We start from the raw sequence: 25,287 nt of genomic DNA on the forward strand, positions 1-25,287 counted from the left end.
GCATGAGGGTTTCTTTTTCCTTACATCCTTGCCAACACTTGTTCTTTCTTATCTTTTTGATTCTAACCATTCTGGTAGGTGTGAGGTGTTATCTCATTGTGATTTTGATTTGCATTTCTCTAATGATTAGTGATGGTGAGCACCTTTTCATGTAGTTGTTGGCCATTTGTATGTCTTCTTCTTGGGAGAAATGTCTGTGTCTTCTGCCAATTTTTTACTTGGCTTTTTGTGTGTGTGTGTGTTGAGTTTTACAAGTTCTTTATATATTTTGGATATTAACCTCTTATTGGATATGTCATTTGCAAACATATTTTCCCATCTAGTAGGTTGCCTTTTTGTTTTGTTGATGGTTTCCTTTTGTTAAAAAATATTTTATTTATTTATTTGTCAGAGAGAGAGAGAGAGCACAAACAGGGGAACAGCAGGCAGAGGGAGAAGCAGGCTCCCCACTGAGCAAGGAGCCTGATGGGGGTTTCAATCCCAGGACCCCAGGATCATGACCTGAGAGTAGGCATATGCTTAATTGACCGAGCTACCCAGGCATCCCTTGTTGATGGTTTCTTTTGCTCTCTTAAATAAATGGTGCTGGGAAAACTGAACAGCTAATATAAAAGAACAAACCTGGACTACTTTCTGATACCATACACAAAAATAAACTCAAATGGATGAACACCTAAATATGAGACTTAAAACCATAAAACTCTTAGAAGAGAACATAGGTGGTAATTTCTTTGACATTGGCTATAGCAACATTTTTCTAGACATGTCAGTTAAGGGAAGGAAACAAAACCAAAAATAAACCATTGAGACTGCATCAAAATAAAAAGCTTTTGCATAAGGAAGGGAATAATGTAGTTTGAATGAAATTATGTCTTTTTGAATGAAATTATGTCTTTCTGTAGTTTTATAAAAATAAATATATAGCAGAAATTCTTTAAAATATTGCTTCTATGTCATTTTCTATCTCTTTGTCTCATGTGATTCCAGTTAACCTAAGTTTAGTTAAACCTAAACCTAAGTGGTTTGGTTACCTATTACTGTTTAATCAAATTTCTGTTTAGAGCAATGAAACAAACTAACTCATCTCATAAATTTTATTAGCTGGGAATTTAGAAAGGTTAAGCAGGGACTGTTCTCTGCTTCATACTGTTTAGGACCTCAGATGTAATCATTCAAGTTGCTGAGAGTGACCCATATGACTGGTGGCTGGAACTAGTGGGCTTTCAAGTAATTTCTACTCTCAAGTCTGGCTTTTAGACCAGGATAGTTGAAGGGCTCATCTAGGACTCTTGTCTAGGGAACCTGCATGTGGCTTCTCCAGTATGGTGATCTCAGGATCAACCTCACAAAGGCCCAAACAAGTAGTCTTCCCAGCAGTAAAAGATGGAAGTTGCATGATCTATTTTTTTATTATTATGTTATGTTAATCACCATACATTACATCATTAGTTTTTGATGTAGTGTTCCATGATTCATTGTTTGCATATAACACCCAGTGCTCCATTCAATATGTGCCCTCTTTAATACCCATCACCAGGCTAACCCATCCTCCCACTTCCCTCCCCTCTAGAACCCTCAGTTTGTTTCTCAGAGTCCATAGTCTCTCATGGTTCATCTCCCCCTCCGATTAGTTGCATGGTCTATTAAAACCAATTCTGAGAAAGTATATAGCCCTGCCTTCATCATACTGTATTGTTTTAGACAGCCATCTACCTCCTCAGGTTCAGCGAGAGAAGAATGAGACACTCTTTGATGAGTGAAGTGTCAATACTTTTTTAAAGAACACAGGCCACCCTTTTGTAATAAAACACTCAGCAAATTAGTAATTGAAGAGAACTTCTCACCATAAAGGACATTTATGAAAAATCCATAGCTAACATTATATTCAATGATAAAAGACGGAACAGTTTTCCCGTAAGATCAAGAACAAGACAAGAATGCCTGTTCTCATTCTTGGTATTCAACATAGTACTGAAAGTTCTAGCCAGAGCAATTAGCAATACATACAAAAAACCTATTAAAGTGAATGGCCACATTAACATATTCATATTTATCTATAATAAAATACTCAGCAAAGTTTCAGGAAAAAAGGAAACACACAAAACCAATATATTTCCATACGCTCAATTAAAAATAAAAAAGTAAATTAAGATAATTCCCTTTATGCTAACATTAAAATAATAACACTCAGAAACACATTTAAGCAGAATTTGCACAATGAAAATTACAAAAAATTGATGAAAGAAATGATAGAACTAAGTAAATGGAAACACATCCTTTGTCCATAGATTGAAGACTTAATATAGTTAAGATGGCAATATTCTCCACAGAAAGCTATAGATTCAATGCAATTGCTATTAAAATTTCTCTAACAACCTTCTTTGCAGAAATAGAAACTCAGATCTTAAAATTCATATTGAATTGCAGGGAGTGGCAAGTAGTCAAAATAATCTTAAAAAAAAACCAAGGTTGAAAGATTCACACTTCCTACAAAGCTATGGTAATTAATACACTATGAGGCTGGCATAAGGATAGACACACAGATGAATGGAATAGAGATTAAATTTAAGAAACAAACTCAAGTATATATAGTCAAATATCTATGCTCATGACAATTCAAAAGAGGAACAAATAGTTTCTTTAAAAGTGGTAATGGAGGGGCACCTGGGTGGCTCAGTTGGTTAAGTGTCTGCCTTTGACTATGCTTTCACCATACTGTATGAGTGAGGTGTCAGTATTTTAGAACTCTCCAGTGAATATCACAGTCAGTGCCAAGAACCCAGGGAGACTACAGCCCGACCCCACTGGAAGCAGGGCAGCCGCATCAATATAAATGCCTATTTCTTGCCTAGGAAAGTGTGGACCCAGAGAAATGTCAGATGATGTTTCCAAAGTTCATCCTCTCAGATACATTTGGAAAGTAAGGTAAGGCTGTATTGTCCTTGGTTAGGGCTGTGGGAAATAGCATGAGAAATGGGGAATGAGTTCATGCTACCCCAGAATAGGGAGAAGAAAGGAAAGTGAGCGCATAATACAGATAAATACAGGAAATACCTAAATACAGGAAAAAGGATAAAGAGCATACACAGACAAGCTTTGGGCATTACAAATTTTATACCCATAAACTAATGACCACAGACATTCCTATGTGTACATATATCTCTTTGCATTTGTAGTCACACACATGCCACTCCAGGTGATGTACAGAAGAAAACTCTGTATCAGCTCAGCTACCTTTTCTTACCTTATATACTAGGGACCAAATGTGAACATCAAGAGATCAAGGACCATGTTTTCTTGGTAAATGACACATTGCCAGGCCTAAATAAATTAGATAAACAGGTATGTTTTTAACAATGGAATTCATGGATGAAACATCATGAAGCGTAACTATGAATGCTGGTAGGGTTTGTTTCATTTTGTTTTGCTTTATTTTGAATAGGGCCCAAGACCAAGGTGAAAAACTAGCTAAGAAATGGGATGGCATGTGGGTAGCTCGTGTTATTTCAGAGTAACATATGCAGTGGGACTGGGAATTAGGCATAGATAAGATAAAAAGTTATTACAGCAGAGTTTCTCAACCTTGGCACTACTAACATTTTGGGTCAGATAATTCTTTGTTCTTGGGGAGGGGCTGTTCTGTGCACTGTGGGATGTTTGCAGCATCTCTGGCACCTACCCATCAGACACTGGTAACACTTCCCTCGAGTTCTGACAGTCAGAAATGTTTCCAGACATTGCCAAGTATACCCTAGGGAGAAAATAGCTGTTGGTTGCAAAACACTGGAATAAAGAATCATCCCTCCTTTCCTTATCATTTACAGGACTTGAAATGGTGTTTATGTGTGTTGGGAAAGGTGAGTTGGTAGGTGGAGGCTGTGGAATATGGTAATGTAATGAGTAACATGATACAGAACTGAGAAAATGTCTGGTATAATTCGTTTTAGTACATTAGAAATCATGGTCCCCAAGGGGGGAGAGGCTGGGGCCCAGTCTCCTCACTGTACCTGGCAAAGATTTGGGGATATATGAATATATATTGATAGAATAGGTCAGCATATACTTATGGGATGAATAAGTGACTGGTTGGTTAACTGATTTGGAAATGTGACTGTTGAAACACTCAGGAGAGTACCAACTCATAGGAGGTTAATGCTCCTGGAAAATCAGGGGTGAGAATGAGATTAGCTTCCTTCTTTGGATGTAAAACCATAATAATCCTACAACCTCATGCTCTAGTTCACTCTAGTGACCCAGATGCTTTTCATTTAAAGATAGAACTATTAATCTCCAGAATCTGGAAAAGGTTGCAAAAAGGGCCACAGAGCCCAAGTCTTTTTTTTTTTTTTTTAAGATTTTATTTATTTATTTGACAGAGAGAGAGACAGCCAGAGAGGGAACACAAGCAGGGGGAGTGGGAGAGGGAGAAGCAGGCTTCCTGTGGAGCAGGGAGCCCAATGCGGGGCTCGATCACAGAACCCTGGGTTCATGACCTGAGCCGAAGGCAGACGCTTAACGACTGAGCCACCCAGGTGCCCCTAGCCCAACTCTTAAACGGCAAACCAGTGAACTCACCCTCTGAGGTAGGGCCAGTAATAATTTTGATTATTATGTTTGTTATTATGTTTTGATTATTATGTTCTCAAAACATACATGTGTTTCTCTCTACCTAGAATAAACCTCCTCTGCTTGTCCTATGCACAAAGTTGCCCTTGATCCATTTTACCTCTTCCATGGAGTTTCTTTTGTCCTATTCATACCCATAACATTTGTTGTATTTTTCTACCATAATGCAACATTTTATTCAGATTTCATCTTTTCATTTGTATTTCCCTCACTCCACTGTGAAAGCATCAGTCAGGTCTTATTCAAATTTTCTAAATTTCTATCCCAATTTTTCCCTTCTTTCTGCCGCTTCTGACAGGCCTCACGTGGACCACTTTCTTTGCTAGAGGCTGTGATGCTTTTTCTGGGCATCTATCTCTGATGAGAACTACTCAAGTGTGAACTCCCTCAATTTCCGGCCATTGATCCTGAGTCTACCATTTTCACATAGTTTTTAAAATCGTTTTATCTCAGGAAGTTACCCAATAAAGAACTCTTTTCCTGTTTTAATTTAATTTAATTTAAATATTAATTCAGGATAAATAACTGCAACATTTTGCTGCTCAAGCTAGTTATTATATAATAGATCCCTTAATAAATTCCTTTTTATTTAGTCCTTAAAAGGAAATACCCAGGAAGACATCAAGATCTGGGATAGAGGACAGTTTGTTGGACTCTAATTTCAAGGGTATCCAAAGAAATACTCTTTTCCTTGTATAAATAGGAATAGATAGGATTTGAATAAGATAGAGCTAAAAATTAGAAACTCTTAAGTATCCCTGATTAGACATCCCAAAACAGCTTCTTAAATTAATTTGAAATTTTATGGATTCAGTGTATAATGAGATCATTTCAATTTAAAATATTTTATGAATCCAAGTTTCACTCTCACATTAAAAGTTCCTGTGATATTATATTGATTTAAATAAAATTTTTTTTAAAAAGTTCCTGTGAAAATGTCTCTATTTTATTATCTTTATTCATGATCCAAAATATTTTGGATGAAAATGACTTTTGGAAGACTTCGTTAAGATGGAAATTATGTTACTAATTATCTGGGGCATGCTGGTTATTATGACTACCCTCTACCTTATTTATTTAACAAACTTTTTTCTCCCTGAGAATTTGTGTGTGTGAAGTAGTTTCAGGTTCATGAATAAAAAAAAGTAAATTTGTTGTTTCTGTTTCAGAATCAAACAGAGGTATATGCATAGTCAAATACACACACATATATATATACAAACGCAAATATGTATATTTATATATACATATATATGTATGTATATACATATGCATAATATATATATACATAAACACACACATACACACACACATGAATGGTCCTCAAATTCCCCAGTAAGGGAATGGGTTGAATTACATCTGGTAAAGCATTTTTCATATAAATTAAATGCAATGTATGTAACACCATGACATACAAAGAACAAAACCCTGTATTATTCCTGATGTATACTTCTCCCCTCTCTTGTTCAATCTTTGATATATGGGAATGATCTGGGGAATAGAGAGATTGGCTCTATTCCTGGAGCCCTCTGATGTTCAGGTAAGGATGGCAGAGAAGTTTTGATAACATTGGAAGAAGTGGGAGAAAATGAATATTGCAAACTTATTTTGCATTTAACCAGGAGTCAGGAAAAAGACAGAAGTGGAGCAAGAATCACTACTGGGAAGTTGATATCTAACACTGCTATATGCAGTCACTGACAGTGGCAAAGACAATGTCCATACTTAACGACACCCAGTTTCATCCTTCTTCATTCCACCTCTTGGGTATCCCCGGGCTGGAAGCTGTGCACATCTGGATTGGATTTCCCTTTTTCTTTGTGTACCTTATTGCACTCCTGGGGAAAGCTGCTCTCCTGTTTGTGATCCAGACTGAGCATAGTCTCCATGAGCCCATGTCCTGCTTTCTGGCCATGTTGGACTCCGTCGACCTGGCTTGTCCACAGCCACCATCCCCAAAATGCTGGGTATCTTTTGGTTCAGACTCAGGGATATGTATTTTGAAAGCTGCCTTTCCCAGATGTTCTTCATCCATTTCTTCACTGCCCTGGAGAGCACTGTGTTGATGGCCATGGCCTTTGACCACTACATTGCCATTTGTAAACCCCTTTGGTATACCCCTGATCCTCACCAGCAAAGTCATCAGCATCATTGCAGGCATTGCTAGTCTGCGGAGTCTATGCATGGTGATCCCACTGGTCTTTCTTCTCCTGAGGCTACCCTTCTGTGGCCACTATATCATCCCTCATACCTACTGTGAACACACGGGCATTGCCCGTCCAGCCTGGGCCAGCATCAAAGTCAACATAATATTTGGTCTTGGGGATATGTCCATATTACTATTGGATGTGCTTCTTATTACTCTTTCCTCTGTCAGGATCCTCCATGCTGTCTTCTGTCTGCCCTCCTGGTAAGCCCAGTGCAAAGCTCTCAACACCTGCGGCTCCCACATTGGTGTTATCTTAGCTTTTTTCATGTCAGCATTTTTCTCTTTCTTGACACACCATTTTGGCCACAGTATCCCCCAGTATATCCATATCCTTTTAGCCAACCTATATATGTTTGTTCCACCAGCCCTCAGTCCTGTAATCTATGGGGTCAGGACCAAGCAGATTAGGGAGCAGGTTTTGAAGATTTTTTTTTAAAGACAGTTAACCATTGCTTTTCCTAGAATTACAGTTCTTAAATACACCATTTGCTCATTAGAAGGAGGTTATTGTCTAAAAAGATAGAAGAGAAATAGCAAAGATGAATATAAACAGAAATAACATTTTTTTCTGTAATCCTTTGAGTTTACAGATAATAATAATTTTTTGGGTGATAATATTACAATTTTTAAGGATTGCATCTTTTACAAAGTACTTATATTTATACTATTTGATGATCAAGGTAGTCCTATAAAGTCATTACTATATTCACAAGTTTTCAGGTGAGAGTTTGATGCTTAGGATTACACCAGGCTTCCCAGGAGGGCAGGCAGAAGACAGCATGGATTTTCTTTCTTGAAAAAGAAAAACAAAGCTGGAGGCATCACAATTCCAGACTTCAAGTTATCCTACAAAGCTATAGTAATCAAAACAGCATGGTACTGGCACAAAAATAGATACATAGATCAATAAAACAGAATAGAAAACCCAGAAGTAAACCCACAATTATATGATCAACTAATCTTCAACAAAGGAGGATTGAATCTACAATGGGAAAAAGAGTCTCTTCAACAAAGGGTGTTGGGAAAACTGGACAGCTACATGCAAAAAAGATGAAACTAGACCACTGTCTTTCACTGGTGGAGGAGAAAAAATGGTTTCAGGTCTGCTACTAATCTTTTGCTTCCTTGTAGACAAGTGTTAGAAAGCAAGATTGTGGTTATCTTTGCTTTCATTTCCCTTGCCTCAGAAGACAGATCTAGAAAAACATTGCTATGCCTATGTCAGAGAAATTAGTGCATGTGCTCTTTTCTAGGATTTTTATGGTTTCAGGTCTCACCTCACGTTTAGGTCTTTAATCCATTTTGAATTTATTTTTGTGTATGGTGAAAGACATATGGTCAGTTTCATCCTTTGTTTTCCTTTTTCAAGGTTGCTTTGGCTATTTGGGGTCTTTTGTAGTTCCATACAAATTTTAGGACTGTTTGTTCCAGTTTTGTGAAAAATGCTGTTGGTATTTTGATGGGGATTGCATTAAATCTGTAGATTACTTTGAGTAGTATGGACATTTTAACAATATTTGTTCTTCCAATCCATGAGCATGGAATGTCTTTTCATTTCTTTGTGTCATCTTCAATTTCCTTCATCAGTGTTTCATAGTTTTCAGAGCACAGGTCTTTAACCTCTTTGGATAGGTTTATTCCTATGTACTTTATTATTTTTAGTGCAATTGTTAAGTGGGATTGTTTTCTTAATTTCACTTTCTGCTGCTTTATTATTAGTATATAGAAATGCAACAGATTTTTGTATGCTGATTTTGTATCCTGCTACCTTACTGAATTCATTTATCAGTTCTAGTAGTTTTTTTGGTGGAGTCTTTAGGGTTTTCTATGTTTAGTATTAGATCATGTGCAACTAGTGAAAATATTACTTCTTCCTTACCAATTTGGATGCCTTTTATTTCTTTTTGTTGTCTGATGGCTGTGGCAAGGACGTCTAGTACTATGTTGAATAAAAGTGGTGAGAATGGACATCCTTGTCTTGTTCCTGACCTAGGGGAAAAGCTCTCAGTTTTTCCTCGTTGAGTGTGATGTTCACTCTGGGTTTTTCATCTAAGGCCTTTGTCATGCTGAGGTATGTTCCCTCTAAACCTACTTGGCAGCCACAGTGGAAAATGGATGGAAGTTCCTCAAAAAGTTAAAAATAGAACTATCCTATGATCCTATCTCACTACTGAGTATTTATGCAAAGAGTACAAAAACACTGATTCAAAGGAATAAATGCAGCCTGACGTTTATAGCAGCATTATCTACAATAGCCAAATTACGGAAGTAGCCCAAGTGTCCACTGATAGATGAATGGATAAAGAAGATGTGGTAAATATATATACAATGGATTATTATTCAGCCATAAAACATAATGAAATCAGCCATTTGCAACAACAGGGATGAAGCTAGAGCGTATTATGCTAAGTGAAATAAGTCAGTCAGAGAAAAACAAATACCATATGATTTCACTCATATGTGGAATTTAAGAAATAAAACACATGAGGGGCACCTGGGTGGCTTACTTGTTAAACATCTGCCTTCGGCTCAGGTCATGATCCTGGGGTCCTGGGATCAAGCCCCCCATCGGGCTCCCTGCTCAGCAGGAAGCCTGCTTCTCCCTCTCCCACTCCCCCTGCTTGTGTTTCCTCTCTCGCCGTGTTTCTCTCTGTCAAATAAATAAATAAAATCTTAAAAAAAAACACATGAACAAAAGAAAGAGAGAGAGAGAGACACAAACCAAAAAACAGACTCCTAACTGTAGAGAAAAAACTGATGGTTACCAGAGGGGAGGTGGGTGGGGGGATGGGTGAAACAGGTGATGGGGATTAAGGAGTGCATTTGTGATGAGCACTGGGTGTCGTATGTAAGTGTTGAATCACTATATTGTACACCTGAAACCTATATTACACTGTATGTTAACTGTACTGAAATTAAAACAAAATCTTAATAAATAAAATTTTTTTTTGTTCTTTAAAAGTCACTGTTTAGGGAAGGAAAAATCAAGTTTCAGAGCAGGAGGCAATATGTGCAAAACAATATGTCATGAAAGACTTGTACCAAGAATATATAAAGAACTCTCAAAAATCAATAATAAGGAAACAACCCAATTTAAAACATGGACAAATGTTTTGAACAGGCACTTCACCAAAGAAAATTATATGGATGACAAATAAATACATAAAAAGGTGCTCAGCATCACGACTTCAGGGAAATGTACACCAAAATACAATGAGGCAGCACTAGAACCTATTCAGTTGAAAAACCCTGAGAACTACAATTACTGATGAGCATGTGGACCAACTGACAATCTTATATATAGGGAATATCAATGCTCTCTAGTCAACAGTCGCCAGGAATACAATTATAGTTTTTAAAAAAGGAGGATTCATCACCTCCTGTAATAAGAGACACCACATGCAGTGGTGAAATGTTAGGGGTCTCAGTAAGAGTGTTCAAGGAAGGGCTTGATATTGGATTTGGACTTGTTTAGGGGATATTTTTCAGAAATAGATGCTTTCAGGATGCTCATACTTAGTGAAATTTTTTATATTAAGTGGACATCATCAATCAAGATGTTTGTGCGAAGACTGCTATCAACTGATAGATACTAGAGCTGCTTTTTTCTTTCTCAGAAGAAAGACAGTCTCTCACGACAGTCTCTCTCAGGCTAAACACAATACATAATCTTTCTGTGATGTCCTCAAATGATGTATGTTTCTATTTTACTTTGCATTTTTATTGTGCCATCTTCTAAGCCTCTTCTAAAGGAAATTGAGTTAGGAAGCCGGGAAAACTCACCGATTCCCTGAATTTCTGTAGCTCTAAAGTTGGCCCCATGTATGTTAAAACTTAGTTCTTTGCCTCGTCATACAGGGCTAGTATTAACTATGCAACCAGAATATAAGCTTCTTGGGGAAAAGATTTACAGATGCAAAACATTACTGACCACATACTTAATTTTAAATAAGTGCTCAGTGGCTAACCTAACTTCTAGATCAAGTAAATGATATTTGCTGGAAAAGAGTGGCACAATCATTAGAGTATAGAACAGCCATGGGTAATGAGTTGGAGAAATTATAGGTTGGCTCAGATGTTATTCTTGTGGGACTGATGGCAAGAGAATAATTAGAAAGAGTGGGTTGTTAGAGAATGAGAAATTCTTTCAAATTGGGAAGCTAAGGGGAGAATCTTGAAAGTCCCAAGGGATTCTGTTGCCCCTGTGCTTTCTTTCTGCCCATAAACCTATGGTGAGAACTTGTGAATTCATTGTCCTTCATGTCCTCATCCCATGTGGCCCAGAAGAGCAGCTATTCCCCTTCAGGGAGAGGATTTTTAATCTCAGTATAAACTTTTCTCCTTGAACCCCAGTTATAGTACTAAGACATGCTTGGAGCAGTTATTGGTCAGGATTGCAGATTCTTTCAATATTGGCTATTCCTGAAGCTGGTGAGTTGGGTATAGGCTTGGCCGTTAGATGTATTTAAACCCATAGGTTGGGAAGGTTTGAGCTTGGGTATGTTGATTTAATCCCCTCCTTAAATTGATGATATACACTTATATATGATACAAATATTGATTTGGAGGACATAAACCAAAATATTTTACATTAAATATCTAATGGGTAGAATTTCAGGTAATTTTGCATATTTTAGTGTTTTATCATTTTTTTTCACAACAAGCATACCTACTTTAATGATAAGGAAAATTAAAAGAAAACTAAGCAAACAACTTATTTTGTTGATTTATTACTACATTTCTCCCTCTCTCTTCTGTTTTCTCTTTCCCACTCTGTTCTGTTTTGCCTCATTTCCCTCTCCCTCCCCCCTCTGTTCTGTCTTTCCTCTTCTCTCTCTCTTCCTTTCCCTCCCATTTCTAACTCTCTTTTAGCCTAATTCTACTGAACTTATGTGACTGCTTATTTCAGAATTTCTTTTGTATTTAATATCCAAAAAAAGACATTCTTAAATTTTTTTCCAAATGAAATTAATACATTTTCTATTTTTATTTCTTTGTCACTAATGGTGAATAGCAGCAATTTTTTAATACCTTCATCTTCCAAACCGTGTGTAGCTTCTTAAAAGTACAATGGACTTTTTCATTCTGATTTACGCATACTATATGGCTACATGTTTACATACATATTCACTCTTGCTTTAGTCTTCCCTATTATCAGGCAGTTTTAGCATTACATATATAAGTTGTAGATAAAAATACAAAACAAATGATAAATTTATTTAACGACATCACTTTCCTATCAGCAGAACTCACTCACTCATTACTTTCTGACTCTTCCAGTCTATCTATCTTCTACTACTTTCCTAATACCAGGGCCTTGTTTGGTAAAAGTAAGATGATCTTCTTTCTGTCCCCCACATCAGGAACATGTATGCATTTATTTAGCTCTCCACCTGCCTATTTGGTCTGGATTGTGAGGGTGGATCTCTTCTGGGTTGATATGAATCTGGCATATGGCAGCCTGAACTAGTCCTACTCAGTGGTGTACAAAGGAACAACTCTGCTCTCAGCGAGGGCTCTCCCTTTACTCAGCCCTGCAGAATACCTGATAGAACGTGTTTTTGGTTTTAACACAGTTCTTGAGCTTTTGTTATTCATTCTCTGCATGGATAAAGATCTGGATAGAGGGCATAAGCATGTTCTGGATAGGTGGCATGCTGAATGAGGCTGTCTTTCAGCCATTCCTTTTCTACCTCCTGCCCTAGTCTATTTTTCTACATGAGGCCTCCTAAATTCCCTTCCAAGTCTAAGGTTTTGGCTACAGATTTCACAAGTCTCTGCCCTCATCCTTTTGGCCCTTGAAAGATTCTATTTATTTAGGCACTCTACTATAAATAGTGATTATATGTGAAAACTAGTTGCCATTGTAAAGATTGAATAACTCAGATTTTGGAAAATGCACTACTATAAAACTTTTCTATTGATATTTCATTAATGCCATAGAGCAGCACAAGAGTCGAGGGTTTCCAGGAGAAAAATAAGATATACATAAATAAATCTATCAATCATATGTTACTGCCCATTTCTGATTGTCATACCACCTGCTTTTGCTAAATCTTCCCTACAATGTCTGCCTTGTATTCCCCCTTTGCTGCATCACAGGCCCATTAATAGACCCCTTGTCAGGAAAGCCTCTGATCAAGGACTTATTTTATATATTCATAGTTTCCTTGTAAGGATCATGGTGTTGATTCTCGTTTCTCTATCCTTACCTGCCACATACACTGTGTGATTTCTATTGTCCTCCTAGTGAGGACTTTTGACCAGGAGTTAGAATTAACAATTACCTACTTATCCAGTCTTTCATTCACAAATGTTTTGAGTGGCAGCTCTCTGGCAGATGTTGTGCTAGAGAAATAATGATGAACAAACGTGCTCACTGGCCTCCTCTGCAACTTTGCGTGAAGCTTATTCAATGGGAACTCAGACATTGATTAAGTAGACATACAGAGAGTTATGTAATAGAATAAGAAGGTCTTAGGAGAGACTATTGCCAGCCAACACATTGAGTTCAGTGAAGGCCTTCTTGAGAATGTGTCACTTAGGTAAAATGTGGAAGATTAATTGGAGGATGATGCTCGTTCCTCCTCTCTTTTCCTCATACCTGTCTTGAGGAGCTCTCCTACAGGTACATTTCCACTTTCAGAGATTTCATCTTCCTCTTTTTTTCTTTCACAGGGCATTTCTCTTTTATTCTTAAAATCTACTTTGATTGTCTACAATCTCAAGTGCATTGTATATTGTGCAACATCCTAACTTCCTTGGCTTTTAGGAAGAGATCATGTCTCATATTAATGCTATTTCATACTCTTCAAAGTGCTATTCTTTATTGATTATAATTAAGGACACACTCATCTTTGGTTCCCAGTTCTTTAGAGTTGTAAATTTAGAACAATTATATTAGAAAATATGCAAGAGGTAGTAGATAATGAAGAACAGGAAACTGGGAGGAAATTTGGGTTGCTGATTATGAGGGCAAGTAGCTCAAGAAACCAAATAAAGGACTAAATGCTTGATACTATATGAAAATTCCACAAATACATGCATTTGGGTAGAATCCTAGGAATACCAGGAGGTCAGAGAGCTGTTGACTGCAACCAAGCAGTCATTTTGAGGATGGAGATGTGCTCCTGTGATCCAGACATAAAAGAAATCCACTGGTGGGCGCCTGGGTGGCTCAGATGGTTAAGCGTCTGCCTTCGGCTCAGGTCGTGATCCCAGAGTCCTGGGATCGAGTCCCACATCAGGCTCCCTGCTCTGCGGGGAGCCTGCTTCTCCCTCTGCCTCTCTCTCTCTCTCTCTCTCTGACTCTCATGAATAAATAAATAAAACATTAAAAAAAAAAAAAAAGAAATCCACTGATTCAGGAGCCAGAATCTGTCCTGTTTTTCCCAATGTGGCTGATATGAGTAGCAAGTGGTATAATTTGTCTGAAATTTCTTTGTGAAGTTGAAATAAATTATATTAAATGCTTATATAACACTATTATTAATGTAGTTGTTCTCTCCCTTCTAATAGCAATGGCAATATAATGATGACAATATTAATGAATTCCCATTTAGGGACAAAGTTGGAAGTGGTATGGATTGTTTAGAAGTGAAGTGAAGCCATCTTGTCTGCTATGAGGATTAGGGGACATAAATGGGGAGCCTGCATGGTTCAGTCAGTGCTTTAAGCCCCAGTCAATCTATCTAAAAATGGTGGTTTTATGTCTAAGATTAATTATGTTACGTTGAATTTTGTGAACTCTGTGGCCTCATAGAGCAAGGTCTTTGTTTCAAAGAATAAAGTGAAAATGTCTTCATCCCTGATGTAAAAGTAACACAAATTTAGAAAAAGAAAAAATGTGCTTAGTTTTTGATGAAAGTTATTTATAAACAAGTTGAAGAAGAGAGATAGGCTATATTAAGTAGCAGAAATAAAAGTCTAATGATTGTAAGTGGAAATGCACAGAGGAATATATTGCACTTATATTTCTAATTAAACAAATTATCTTTAACTTATTATTATTATTTATGGAAGTAGAGTTGATACACACTGTGACATTAGTTTCAGGTGTACAACATAGTGATTTGACAAGTTGATACATTATGCCATTCCTACCATCTGTCACCATACAACACAATTATAGTACCATTGACTATATTCCCTATGCTGTACCTTTTATCTCTATGAGTTATTCATTCTGTAACTAGAAGCCTGTATCTCCTACTACCCTTCATCCATTTTGTCCATTCTCCCATACCCCTGCCCTCTGGCAAGCATCAGTTTGTTCTCTGTATTTATGGGTCTGTTTCTGCTTTTTGTTTGTTTTTATTTTATTTTATTTTTTTCATTTTGGATATGTTTATGTTTTTATTACTAGTCTTAGAAACATAGCATAAATTATTATTTTTTTATTATTGTTATGTTAATCACCATACATTACATCATTAATTTTTGATGTAGTGTTCCATGATTCATTGTTTGTGCATAACACCCAGTGCTCCACGCAGAACGTGCCCTCTTTAATACCCATCACCAGGCTAACCCATCCCCCCACCCCCTCCCCTCTAGAAACCTCAGTTTGTTTTTCAGAGTCCATCGTCTCTCATGGTTTGTCTCCTCCTCCAATTCGCTCCCTTCATTCTTCCCTTCCTGCTATCAAGTATAGTATCTGTTCTTATCAGCTTTTTGTTTGTTTTTAAACAAATGATCTTAAAAGATGTTTCTGAAATCTACAATATTGTCTGTACCCACAGATTATAGTCTTTGTATCAGTGAGATATCAATGTGTATATCTTCTCCCAATCTCTAATTAAATAGTTTTAAAAGTTAGAGCCTAAAATAGAATCTTATATCAACTGACTTAGTGTTCTCACTAAAATTAATTTAGATGATCTCATCCAATATCTAAATATCCATTCATTTCTTAAGGAATATTCTCCTTCATTTGTCGTATGTATGTATCAATGAAAGTAAAAGACAGGAAAAATGTATGAGGGAAAACATGATCTTTCATCTGTGTTCCTAGAAGAAATATAGTAATTACATCTTTTTTTGTTCTTATTCTGTATTAGCAGTATTGATGAGGCATTGGGAAGCATAATATAGAACTAAAGATTCCTTCAAATGCGGAGAGTGTGACCATTAGAAGTCTTTGTCAGTATGTCTCCAGCCAATACCTCATTTATTCACCCCTCATCCTTCCTGCTGTTGGGAATCCCAGGACTGGAAAATATGCAGTTCTGGCTTGGTGTCCCTTTTGGTACAGTGTATCTGATTGCCCTCCTGGGGAATGTCATCATCCTCTTTGTGATCCAGAATGAGTACAGCCTTCACCAGCCCATGTTCTACTTATTGGCTATGTTGGCTCTCACTGACCTGGGCGTCTCCACTGCCACCATTCCCAAAATGCTGGGCATTTTCTGGTTTGGCCTCAGTGAGATTGACTTTGGGGGATGCTTAGCTCAGATGTTCTTCATACACCTGTTTACAGGCTTTGAGACATTCATGCTTGTAGCCATGGCTTTTGATCGCTCTATTGCCATTTGCCACCCTCTTCGATACAACACAATCCTCACCAACAGAACTGTTTGTATTATTGCTGGAGTAGGAATGTTGAAAAATTTTGCTTTAGTGTTTCCACTTGTGTTTCTCCTTCCAAGGCTTTCATTCTGTGGCGATAATATTATACTCCATATCTACTGTGAGCACATGGGCACTGCCCTCCTGGCCTGTGTCAGCATAAAGGACAATATATTATTTGGATTAATCCTCATCTCTATGATACTTTTGGATGTTGTTTTGATTGCTATCTCCTATGTGAAGATTCTACACACGGTCTTCAGACTCTCATCCTGGGAGGCCAGGTTCAAAGCTCTTAATACCTGTGGTTCCCATGGATGTGTCATCTTAGCTTTTTTCACTCCAGCATTTTTCTCCTTTATGACTCATTGGTTTGGACACAATATTCCACGTTATATCCACATCCTCCTGGCTAATTTATATGTGGTCATCCTTCCTGCTCTTAACCCCATTATTTATGGAGTGAGAACCGAGCAGACCCAAGAGCGTGTAGTAACAATCTTCCTTTTTAAGGAAGTTTGATTCTGAACACTTGATTTGGAGTCTTCAAATCTTTTTCCTTTTCATCCATAAAAGAGGCAATTGGTAAGCTTTTATAGAGTAAATGCTTTCCAGTAAATGATGTTAAACACAATATTCCTTATTTATGTGCAGTATCAAATTAAAGATAAATTGACGTAGTAGTTATTGTTCCTAGACTAACTAAACATAAATAAATGTTTGTTAAATAAACAATGTCTGTTAAATAAATATGGGTCACTTATTTCTGGAACTCATAATAAAATCAGGATCCATGGATAAAGTTTCAGCGCAACTCAAGTACTATTTTTTTCCCCAAGTACTATTAATTAGTCTCTTTACGGTGTTTACTGATTATGGTGGAGGAGTGCTGAGCTGCCAAGAACTGTCATAGCTATAATGGCACTGACTAGACAAGCTGTAGGGTGTGGGTTCCAGGAGCAACAATTAAAGAAATCAAGCACCAATTTTATTTCTCCTGTGGTACAGTTGACTTCCTTAATCATGTAACCACAGGGGAAAAAATAATCAATAAAACACCATAAACATCATTGTATGCTCCATTTTTATAAATTTTGAAATAGCAACTACAGCGACTATGTAACAACTACAACTCTGTTAACAGCTACTAACAGAGGTAAAAGTATTTGAAAGGATTCATGGGGCTTCACGAGGTATACTCATTTTAGGCTTTAAATAAGGTCAAGGTAAAATATAGCAGGAACAAGAAATAGAACAGGTAAACACAGAAAGATGCAAAAAAATTCAGGCACAACTCCTAGGACCTTTTCTCAATTGTGCAGAATGAAATTTATCTTTGTAGTGAACCACTAAAAATGTGGAAAGATACCTTTGTTTCACCTAAGCCAACACACAAGATTAATGAGAGTTTTTTTTTTTAATCTTATTGGTTACATAACAAAAACTGGGACCTTCATAATATGTGTGGGCCTTACCCAATCAGTTGAAGGCTTGTATAGAACAAAAACTGACCTTCATGGACCATTCTGCCATTTGCTGAGTATATCTATTCCAATTATGCATTCTGTAATTGGGGAAATAACCACAGGATGATTTTGGAGACCCACTGATCACCTGACCTACAAAGTCCCTACAATGACTGTAAGGACTTCATCAAAGTAAGAAATATGTATATTTATTTTCAAAAAGAGTGAACTTGGTGATGAGCATTGGATATTGTATGGAAGTGTTGCATCAATATATTGTACACTTGAAACTAATATTATGCTGCATGTTAACTAACTGGAATTTAAATTAAAAAATATGGAATAAAAAGAATATTGAAGAATACTGAAGGTAACATGAAAGAATATCTTCACATGTTACTGAGTTCAACAAAAATTTCTTCAATAGGACACAAAGAGCAATAACTTTAATGTAAAATATTAATAAATTTGATTTCATTGAGCATGAAAACTTGTATTCTTCACAAAATACCATGTAAAGAGCGGAAAGTCAATTCATGTAGAGTGGGAGCAGATATTTGCAGGATATATATCTGAGAAAGGATTTATACACAGACTATAAAAAGAATATTTACAACTTCCTAAGGAAAAGATTATACAGTTCTAAGGAAATGGGCACAGACTTTAAATTAAATGGTGTTCCACTAAAGAGAACATCCAAATGGTCAATAGCTATAGTTTTTACAACATCATTAGTGGTAAGGTAATGTATTTAAAGCCACATCACAATAACACTACATGATGCTAACAAATAATGGCAACAAATAAACATAAACATACATACCCACCTGTCACCAACACACATACAAAACCAATAGTGCTGATGAGGATGTACAGCAATTGGCTTCTATGTAACTGGTGAAAATGTAAAATTATACATATAATTTCAGAGAACTGTTGGAGCTTTCTAATAAAGATAAAAATGTATCCTCCCAATCACTCAGCAATCATACAAAGGAATTATTACTGATGGCAAATGTCTCCCAAACAACATGTAGAGAAATGATAATAACAACTTTATTGAAAATAGTAAAAAATGAGATAAAACTCCAATGTCATCCACAATTAATAATTAAATTTTGTACATTTATAAAGTGGAATACTATGCAACAACAAAAAGTAACAAGCTACAGTTAAATTCATTCACATGAATTAATTTCGCAGACATAATTTTGAGTGAAGTAGGCCATCACAAAAGATATATATCACATGATTTAATTAATATTAATGTCAATTAATAACAAAGTCATAGACTATGCAATCTATAGTACTAGATATAAAAAATGATGAACTCTGAAAGTTTTTCACTGGTAGGGGCACAAAGTCTTCTTCTGGGTTGTTGGTATGCCAAGTATTTTCATCTGAGCAGTAGTTACATAGGTTCTGGGCTGCTCACAAAGTGTGCAGGCACTCAGCAAATACTTTCTATGGGGCCTCTGACCACATATACAATTTGAATCACTCTAAATCAGCATGCCAGCACTGTTATGGTAGATTGGCCTTTAGCAATCCCATGAAATAAATACTGTACCACCCAGCAGAGCAATCTGCTCTCCTGGCCGCCACCCTAGAATAGGGACCATTCAAAAGGCCTTGGGAAACTATAAGCATTACTCCTGGAGCTCTTTGGGCATCTGTACAACACTATTAATGCAGAATATTGGGTTAGGAAGCATCCCAAAAGGGAGTGTCCTAAAGTGGAGAAACAGGAAGGCACTCAAGAGGGGTACTTTGAGCTTGGGGAAGGGCAGCTAGTTCTAGCCACTGGAAAGGGACTTAGAAACTTTCAAGAATGGTATTCTTTGCATAGTTTGTGTATTCATAAAAAGCCATCAAGTGGTATGTGTAAGATTCTTTCATTTTACTATGTGTATGTTGTTCTTGATAATTTTTGTTAATATCTTTTAAACTTTGTATTGAGATATAATTGACATATAAATTTTATTAGTTTCAGGTGAGCGACATAATGCTTTGATATTTGAGTATATTGTGAAATGATCCCACAATAAGTTTAGTTCATCATGTGGTTATACTTTTTTCTTGTGATAGGAACTTTTAAGATCTACTCTTTTAGTTTATATATATATATATATATATAATACAATTTTATTAACTAAAGTCCCTATGCTGTACATTACATCCCCATAATGTATTTATTTATTTATTTACTTATTTTAAATATTTTATTTTATTTATTTGAGAGAGAGAGCACAAGAAGGGGTAGAGTCAGAGGGAGAAACAGACTCCCCACTGAGCAGGGAACCTGATGCGGCACTCAATCCCAGGACTCTGGGATCATGACCTGAGCTGAAGGCAGTTGCTTAACCAACTGAGCCACCCAGGCACCTGACATATTTATTTTATAACTGGAAATTTGTACTTTTTGGCCCCCTTCTCCCATTTAATTCACTCACCCACCTCTGGCATCCAACAGTCTGTTCTCTATATCTATGAGTTCTTTTTGTTTTGTTGTTTGTTTGTTTTTTAGATTCTACATATAAGTGAGATCATATAGTATTTCTCTTTCTCTCTTTAACTTATTTCACTCAGCATGATGCTGTCAAGGTCCATCTGTATTGCCACAAAAGACAAGATTTTCTTCTTTTTGTGGCTAAATAGTATTCCAGTGAGTGTGTGTGTGCGTGTGTGTGTGTGTGTGTGTGTGTACCACATTTTCTTTATCCACTCACTGATGGATGAACACATAGGTTGCTACATATCTTAGCTATTGTCAGTAATGTTGCAGTGAAAATGGGGAGGCAGATATCTTTTCCAGTTAGCATTTTCCTTTCCTTGAGATAAATATCAAGAAGTGGGATTTCTGGATCACATGGTAGTTCTGCTTTTAATTTCTCAAGGAAACTCCATACTATTCTCATAGAGGCTGCACCAAGTTACATGCTCACCAACAGAGCAAAAGGGTTCCCTTTTCTCCATATCTTCACCATCACTTGTTATTTCTTTTTTTTTTTGATAATAGTCGTTCTAACAAGTGTGAAGTGATATCTCGCTGTAGTTTTATTTTTTTAGATTTCATTTATTTATTTGAGAGAGAGAGAGCATGAGCATGAAAGGGGTAGAAGGAGAGAATCCCCAAGCAGACTCCCTGCTGAGAATGGAGCCTGACATGTGGCTTGATCCCATGACCCATGAGATTGTGACCTGAGACGAAGAGAGTCAGAAACTCAACCAATTGAGCCACCCAAGCACCCCAAATTCACTGTAGTTTTGATGTGCATTTCCCTGATGATTAGTTATGCTAAGCAAATTTTCATGTACCTGGTGGCCATGTCTATGTCTTCTTTGAAGATAAATTTTTTTAAAGTAAAAAATTATTAAGCACCTGCTATATGAGTAGCAAGACACCATGAAGTAAACATTGGCCAAATACATATCATTGATCAAAAACTATGAAATGTAGATAGGATATTCAGGTTCATCTGATAAGCCACAAGGAAGAAGTGCAAATTAAAAAGTGCTGGACAAGGTACTTAATAAATAAAGAATGAATGAATAACTAAAGTTTGTGAATCCAAGAGTAATTACTATCTATGGCATTAAATTTGACTTTTGAGAATGTAATTGACATGGTTAGGAATTCACCCATTTAGAGATGTTCATTCCTGAACATATTAAATTCCTTATCATACTGATGCTTCTATGAAGTCCCCCTTTACCAATAGAGATAGGGATAGAGATATAAATATATTTATATTTCTATAAGTTTTGCAGTATTGCAGATACATACATCTAAAGACCGACTGGTTAACTTTGAACAGTAAGATACTTATGGGAGATCTGCATAGATGTGATGAGCCTGGGAAGATTCCACACAGAGTCAGTCATGGGGAAAATTTCTCCAAATTCTTCTTCCTATAAAACCTTGAATTGTCACGTATATTTTTATTTTTATATTTCTATGACCATCAGTTTCTGGCATATAATAAAATATCAATAAAATTATGGATAAAAACAACTAAGCAATTAAGAAAGGAATGAAAGAATCTGTCACAAGTATTAAATACCTCTAGTCCTTGATGTGGAGATATATATAAATTTGGTAATGTGGCCAACACAAAACTATTTGCAAATAAAAAGCATTTCATTCCACATAGTCTTGTCTATAAGAACTGCTCTGTAGAGGTTATACAGGAAAGTAATAAAGTTGTCCAAAATAAGTTGTCCAAAAATAAGTTGTCCAAAACTTTTAGGTATTCCATATATTTTCACAGCGATTATTTTGACATTAATCCTATTATATGTTCTAGATGGGATATCTAGGGAAATTATGAATGAAATAATACTAAGATCCCAGTCTTTTTTCTGTTGCAAGATTCTGTGGTTGAGAAACACAATCTCTTTCCCCTAGATTAAAGTGAATTATCTCTGAGACAGTTTATGTCAGTCTTTTTTCAAAAAGATACCTGAAATCTTTTCCCAAATATGCTTAGTTCTCACTCCATAGATGACAGGTTTGAGGGCAGGTGGAACAACAACACAGAGATTGGCCAGGAGAATGTGAATGTATACGGGAACATTCCTGCCAAACCAGTGGGTGAAGAAGGAGAAAAAAGCTGGAGTGAAGAAGGCTAGAATAACACAGATATGGGAGCCACATGTATGAAGTGCTCTGAGTGTGGCATCCTGAGAAGGAAGGCAGAGGACAGCTTGGAGTAGTCTTACGAAGGAGATGACAATCAGAACAACATCAACAAACACCACTGATAGAAGAATTAATCCAAATATGTTTACCTTTATATTGGCACAGGCCAGCCAAGCAATTCCTATGTGCTCACAGTATGTGTAGGGGATTATATGGCCTCAAGACAAGAAACACCAGAGGGATAACCAAAATGAAATTGACGACAGACAGCACAACAAGGGTGAGACCAATCATCCTGTTCATGAGAATCAGGCTGTATCTCAGAGATTGCTTGGCAACATGGCAATCAAAGGCCATCGCCACCAACACAACAGTCTCCATGGCAGTGAATATATGAATAAAGAACATCTGGGTGACACAGCCCCCAAGGCTAATCTCCTTTAAATTAAACCAGAATACGCCCAACATTTTGGGGACAGCGGATGTGGACAGGCCCAGATCAATGGAGGCTAACATAGCCAAGAAGTAAAACATAGGCTGATGAAGATTGTGTTCATTCTTGATCACAAACAGGATAGTGATGTTCCCCACAAGGGCAATCAAATACACACAACAAAAAGGAAACCCAATCCAGATGTGAATCTCTTCAAGGCCTGGAACTCCCAGCAGGAGGAAATAGGAGGGGTGGAATTTGGTATTATGTGAGGGGGATATCCTCTCTCTGTTTTGGAATTGCAGAGAAAACAAATTATCAAATATTTAAAAAGTCAAACCATATCCAATAAAAGAATAAAATAAACTTGGAGTGGTGATCAACAGGAAATCATGAAGGAGATTTTATGCCAAATTTTAAAATATCGATTCATTCAGATATTAAAAAATATTAACAATTCTACTAAGTGTAGTGAACAAATCTGAGAAAATCTGATTTTATAATATTATTTTTTGGGAGATGAGACAAACAATATCCAAATAAAAAATAAGTGTGTATGGGTATACATGTATATGTACAGATGTCATGTATGTGCATATTCATATATATACCAGAGAGTTTAAAGTGACTTAAAGAAACACAAAGCATGATGATTGGATACTAATGAAGTCGGTGTCTATTTAAATTTATCAAGAGGGACGTTCCCTCTAAGAAAGTGATATTAAGCAGATAAATGAATACAATATGGGGATGATTTAGTGTAAAGTTAATAATGAATATTAAATGTTTTTTATTTGAGTATAGTTGACACACAATGTTACGTTAGTTTTAAGTGTCCAGTTTCTATATTCACCACAAGTGCAGCTACCACCTGTCCCATTTCATCACTATTATAACATCATTAACTATATTCTCTGTTCTGTGCTTTTTATTCCTGTGACTTATTCATTCCATAACTTGAAGCCCGTATCTCCCACTTCCCTTCACCTATTTTGCTCATCCCGCCCCCCCCCAATTCCTCTCCCCTCTGGCAACTATCAACATTAAAATAAGTTTGAGACCTGGGATGACACTTGGATTTGAATCTGAAAAGGAGCCCTGTAGGCCATGAACTGGAAGTGGTAATTGCTCTTCTCTGATAAGGCTGTGAAATAGGGCTTTAGGAAAGCTGGTGACTCTCTCTGGGGCATCAGGTAGTCGGTTTGTGAGGAGTAAAGATTTTATTTATTCATTTGACAGAGACAGAGACAGCGAGAGCAGGAACACAAGCACGGGGAGTGAGAGAGGGAGAAGCAGGCTTCCTGCCGAGCAGGGAGCCTGATGTGGGACTCGATCCCAGGACCCTGGGATCATGACCTGAGCCCAAGGCAGATGCTTAACGACTGAGCCACCCAGGCGCCCCGTGAGAAGTAAAGAAGGAAATTGAACTCCTCCTCCTCTTTTTCTATGATCTATGGTGGTGTAGTAAGTTGGAGCAAGGTGCTTCTGCTTGGGAGGTTCCGCAAACCCCTCAGCTCAGTGAGACTCGGGTAAGATGGACAGATGAAGGAAGTACTTGTTTCTGAGGGCTTTCTCAAGTTTTCTATAGAAATTTCTATCAAAATTTACTCTAAAAATTCTGGATAACAAAAACAAAAGAATGTACCTTATTTTAAAATATGCTGTTTGATCTATACTTAAATACTAAGAGACTTTACCCCTACCAAAAATATTTAAATAATACCTACCTTGTGCTCTTCTGTTCCTCACAGCTTCACCCCTATTTCAGGGGTTTCTTGTTTCAACTATTTCTCAGACCTCCTATCCCTCATTTCCAGTGCCTGGCTCCCAGAACCCAGCCTTGAGCAGCACCACCTGGCATAGGCAGGACCATGACTCTTTTAGGATCAGACTACAGCAGTATCTCCCCTTCAGACTTCACTGTATTTGTCATGCCTACAGAGGAAAGTATATACTTGTGCTGCAACAGATACCCAAACCCTAGCCCATCTCCCATAGAACCCTTAATCCCTAGGGTCTGGAAGCCTCCTCTTCCCGAAAAAAGATAGTTAATTCTCCTGTGACTCTACTTCTGAACTATGGGATCCATGGTTGCCACCTTGCATTATTAGTTCCTATTCTGGCCATCCCCACAGATTCTATCCCCCAGCTTTACCTTTGCCCTAACAGCATTAAACTTTTAGGAGTTGTTGATTTTGATTTACAATAATAGAAGCAAGGTAAAATAATTTGAAATGTATAACATAGGCTGGAGAAATAACAAGTATAAAAATAATACTAATGCCATGACCTGTAAAAGTGGTACTGAATAGCAGTGAGGAGGAGGGCTCTAAGGCCTTCTGAG

General features: G+C 37.0%; 1 protein-coding gene and 2 pseudogenes across 2 annotated transcripts; 2 read left to right on the top strand and 1 right to left on the bottom strand.

The window, feature by feature from the left end:
• The first annotated feature begins 6,341 nt into the window (after positions 1–6,341).
• LOC112806355 (olfactory receptor 52E8-like) lies at positions 6,342–7,271 on the top strand (annotated as a pseudogene).
• Positions 7,272–15,289: 8,018 nt separating this feature from the next.
• LOC112806347 (olfactory receptor 52E8-like) lies at positions 15,290–16,924 on the top strand. 2 transcript variants are annotated; one of them, XM_073883028.1, is made up of 2 exons: positions 15,290–15,299; positions 15,993–16,924. In XM_073883028.1, exons 1-2 carry the CDS (start codon positions 15,290–15,292, stop codon positions 16,922–16,924), a joined length of 942 nt encoding a protein of 313 aa, XP_073739129.1. The 2 variants fall into 2 exon arrangements, with proteins under 2 accessions (XP_073739129.1, XP_025704421.2); XM_025848636.2 differs by lacking the exon at positions 15,290–15,299 and having other exon boundaries at positions 15,977–16,924.
• A 5,384-nt stretch (positions 16,925–22,308) lies between these two features.
• Positions 22,309–24,804, bottom strand: LOC112806271 (olfactory receptor 52E8-like; annotated as a pseudogene).
• Between the last annotated feature and the right edge of the window lie 483 nt (positions 24,805–25,287).

The sequence above is a fragment of the Callorhinus ursinus genome, unplaced genomic scaffold, assembly GCF_003265705.2.
Source record: "Callorhinus ursinus isolate GAN/ISIS: 27379988/994484 unplaced genomic scaffold, GSC_fseal_2.0 scaffold49, whole genome shotgun sequence".
Classification (NCBI taxonomy): Eukaryota; Metazoa; Chordata; class Mammalia; order Carnivora; family Otariidae; genus Callorhinus; species Callorhinus ursinus.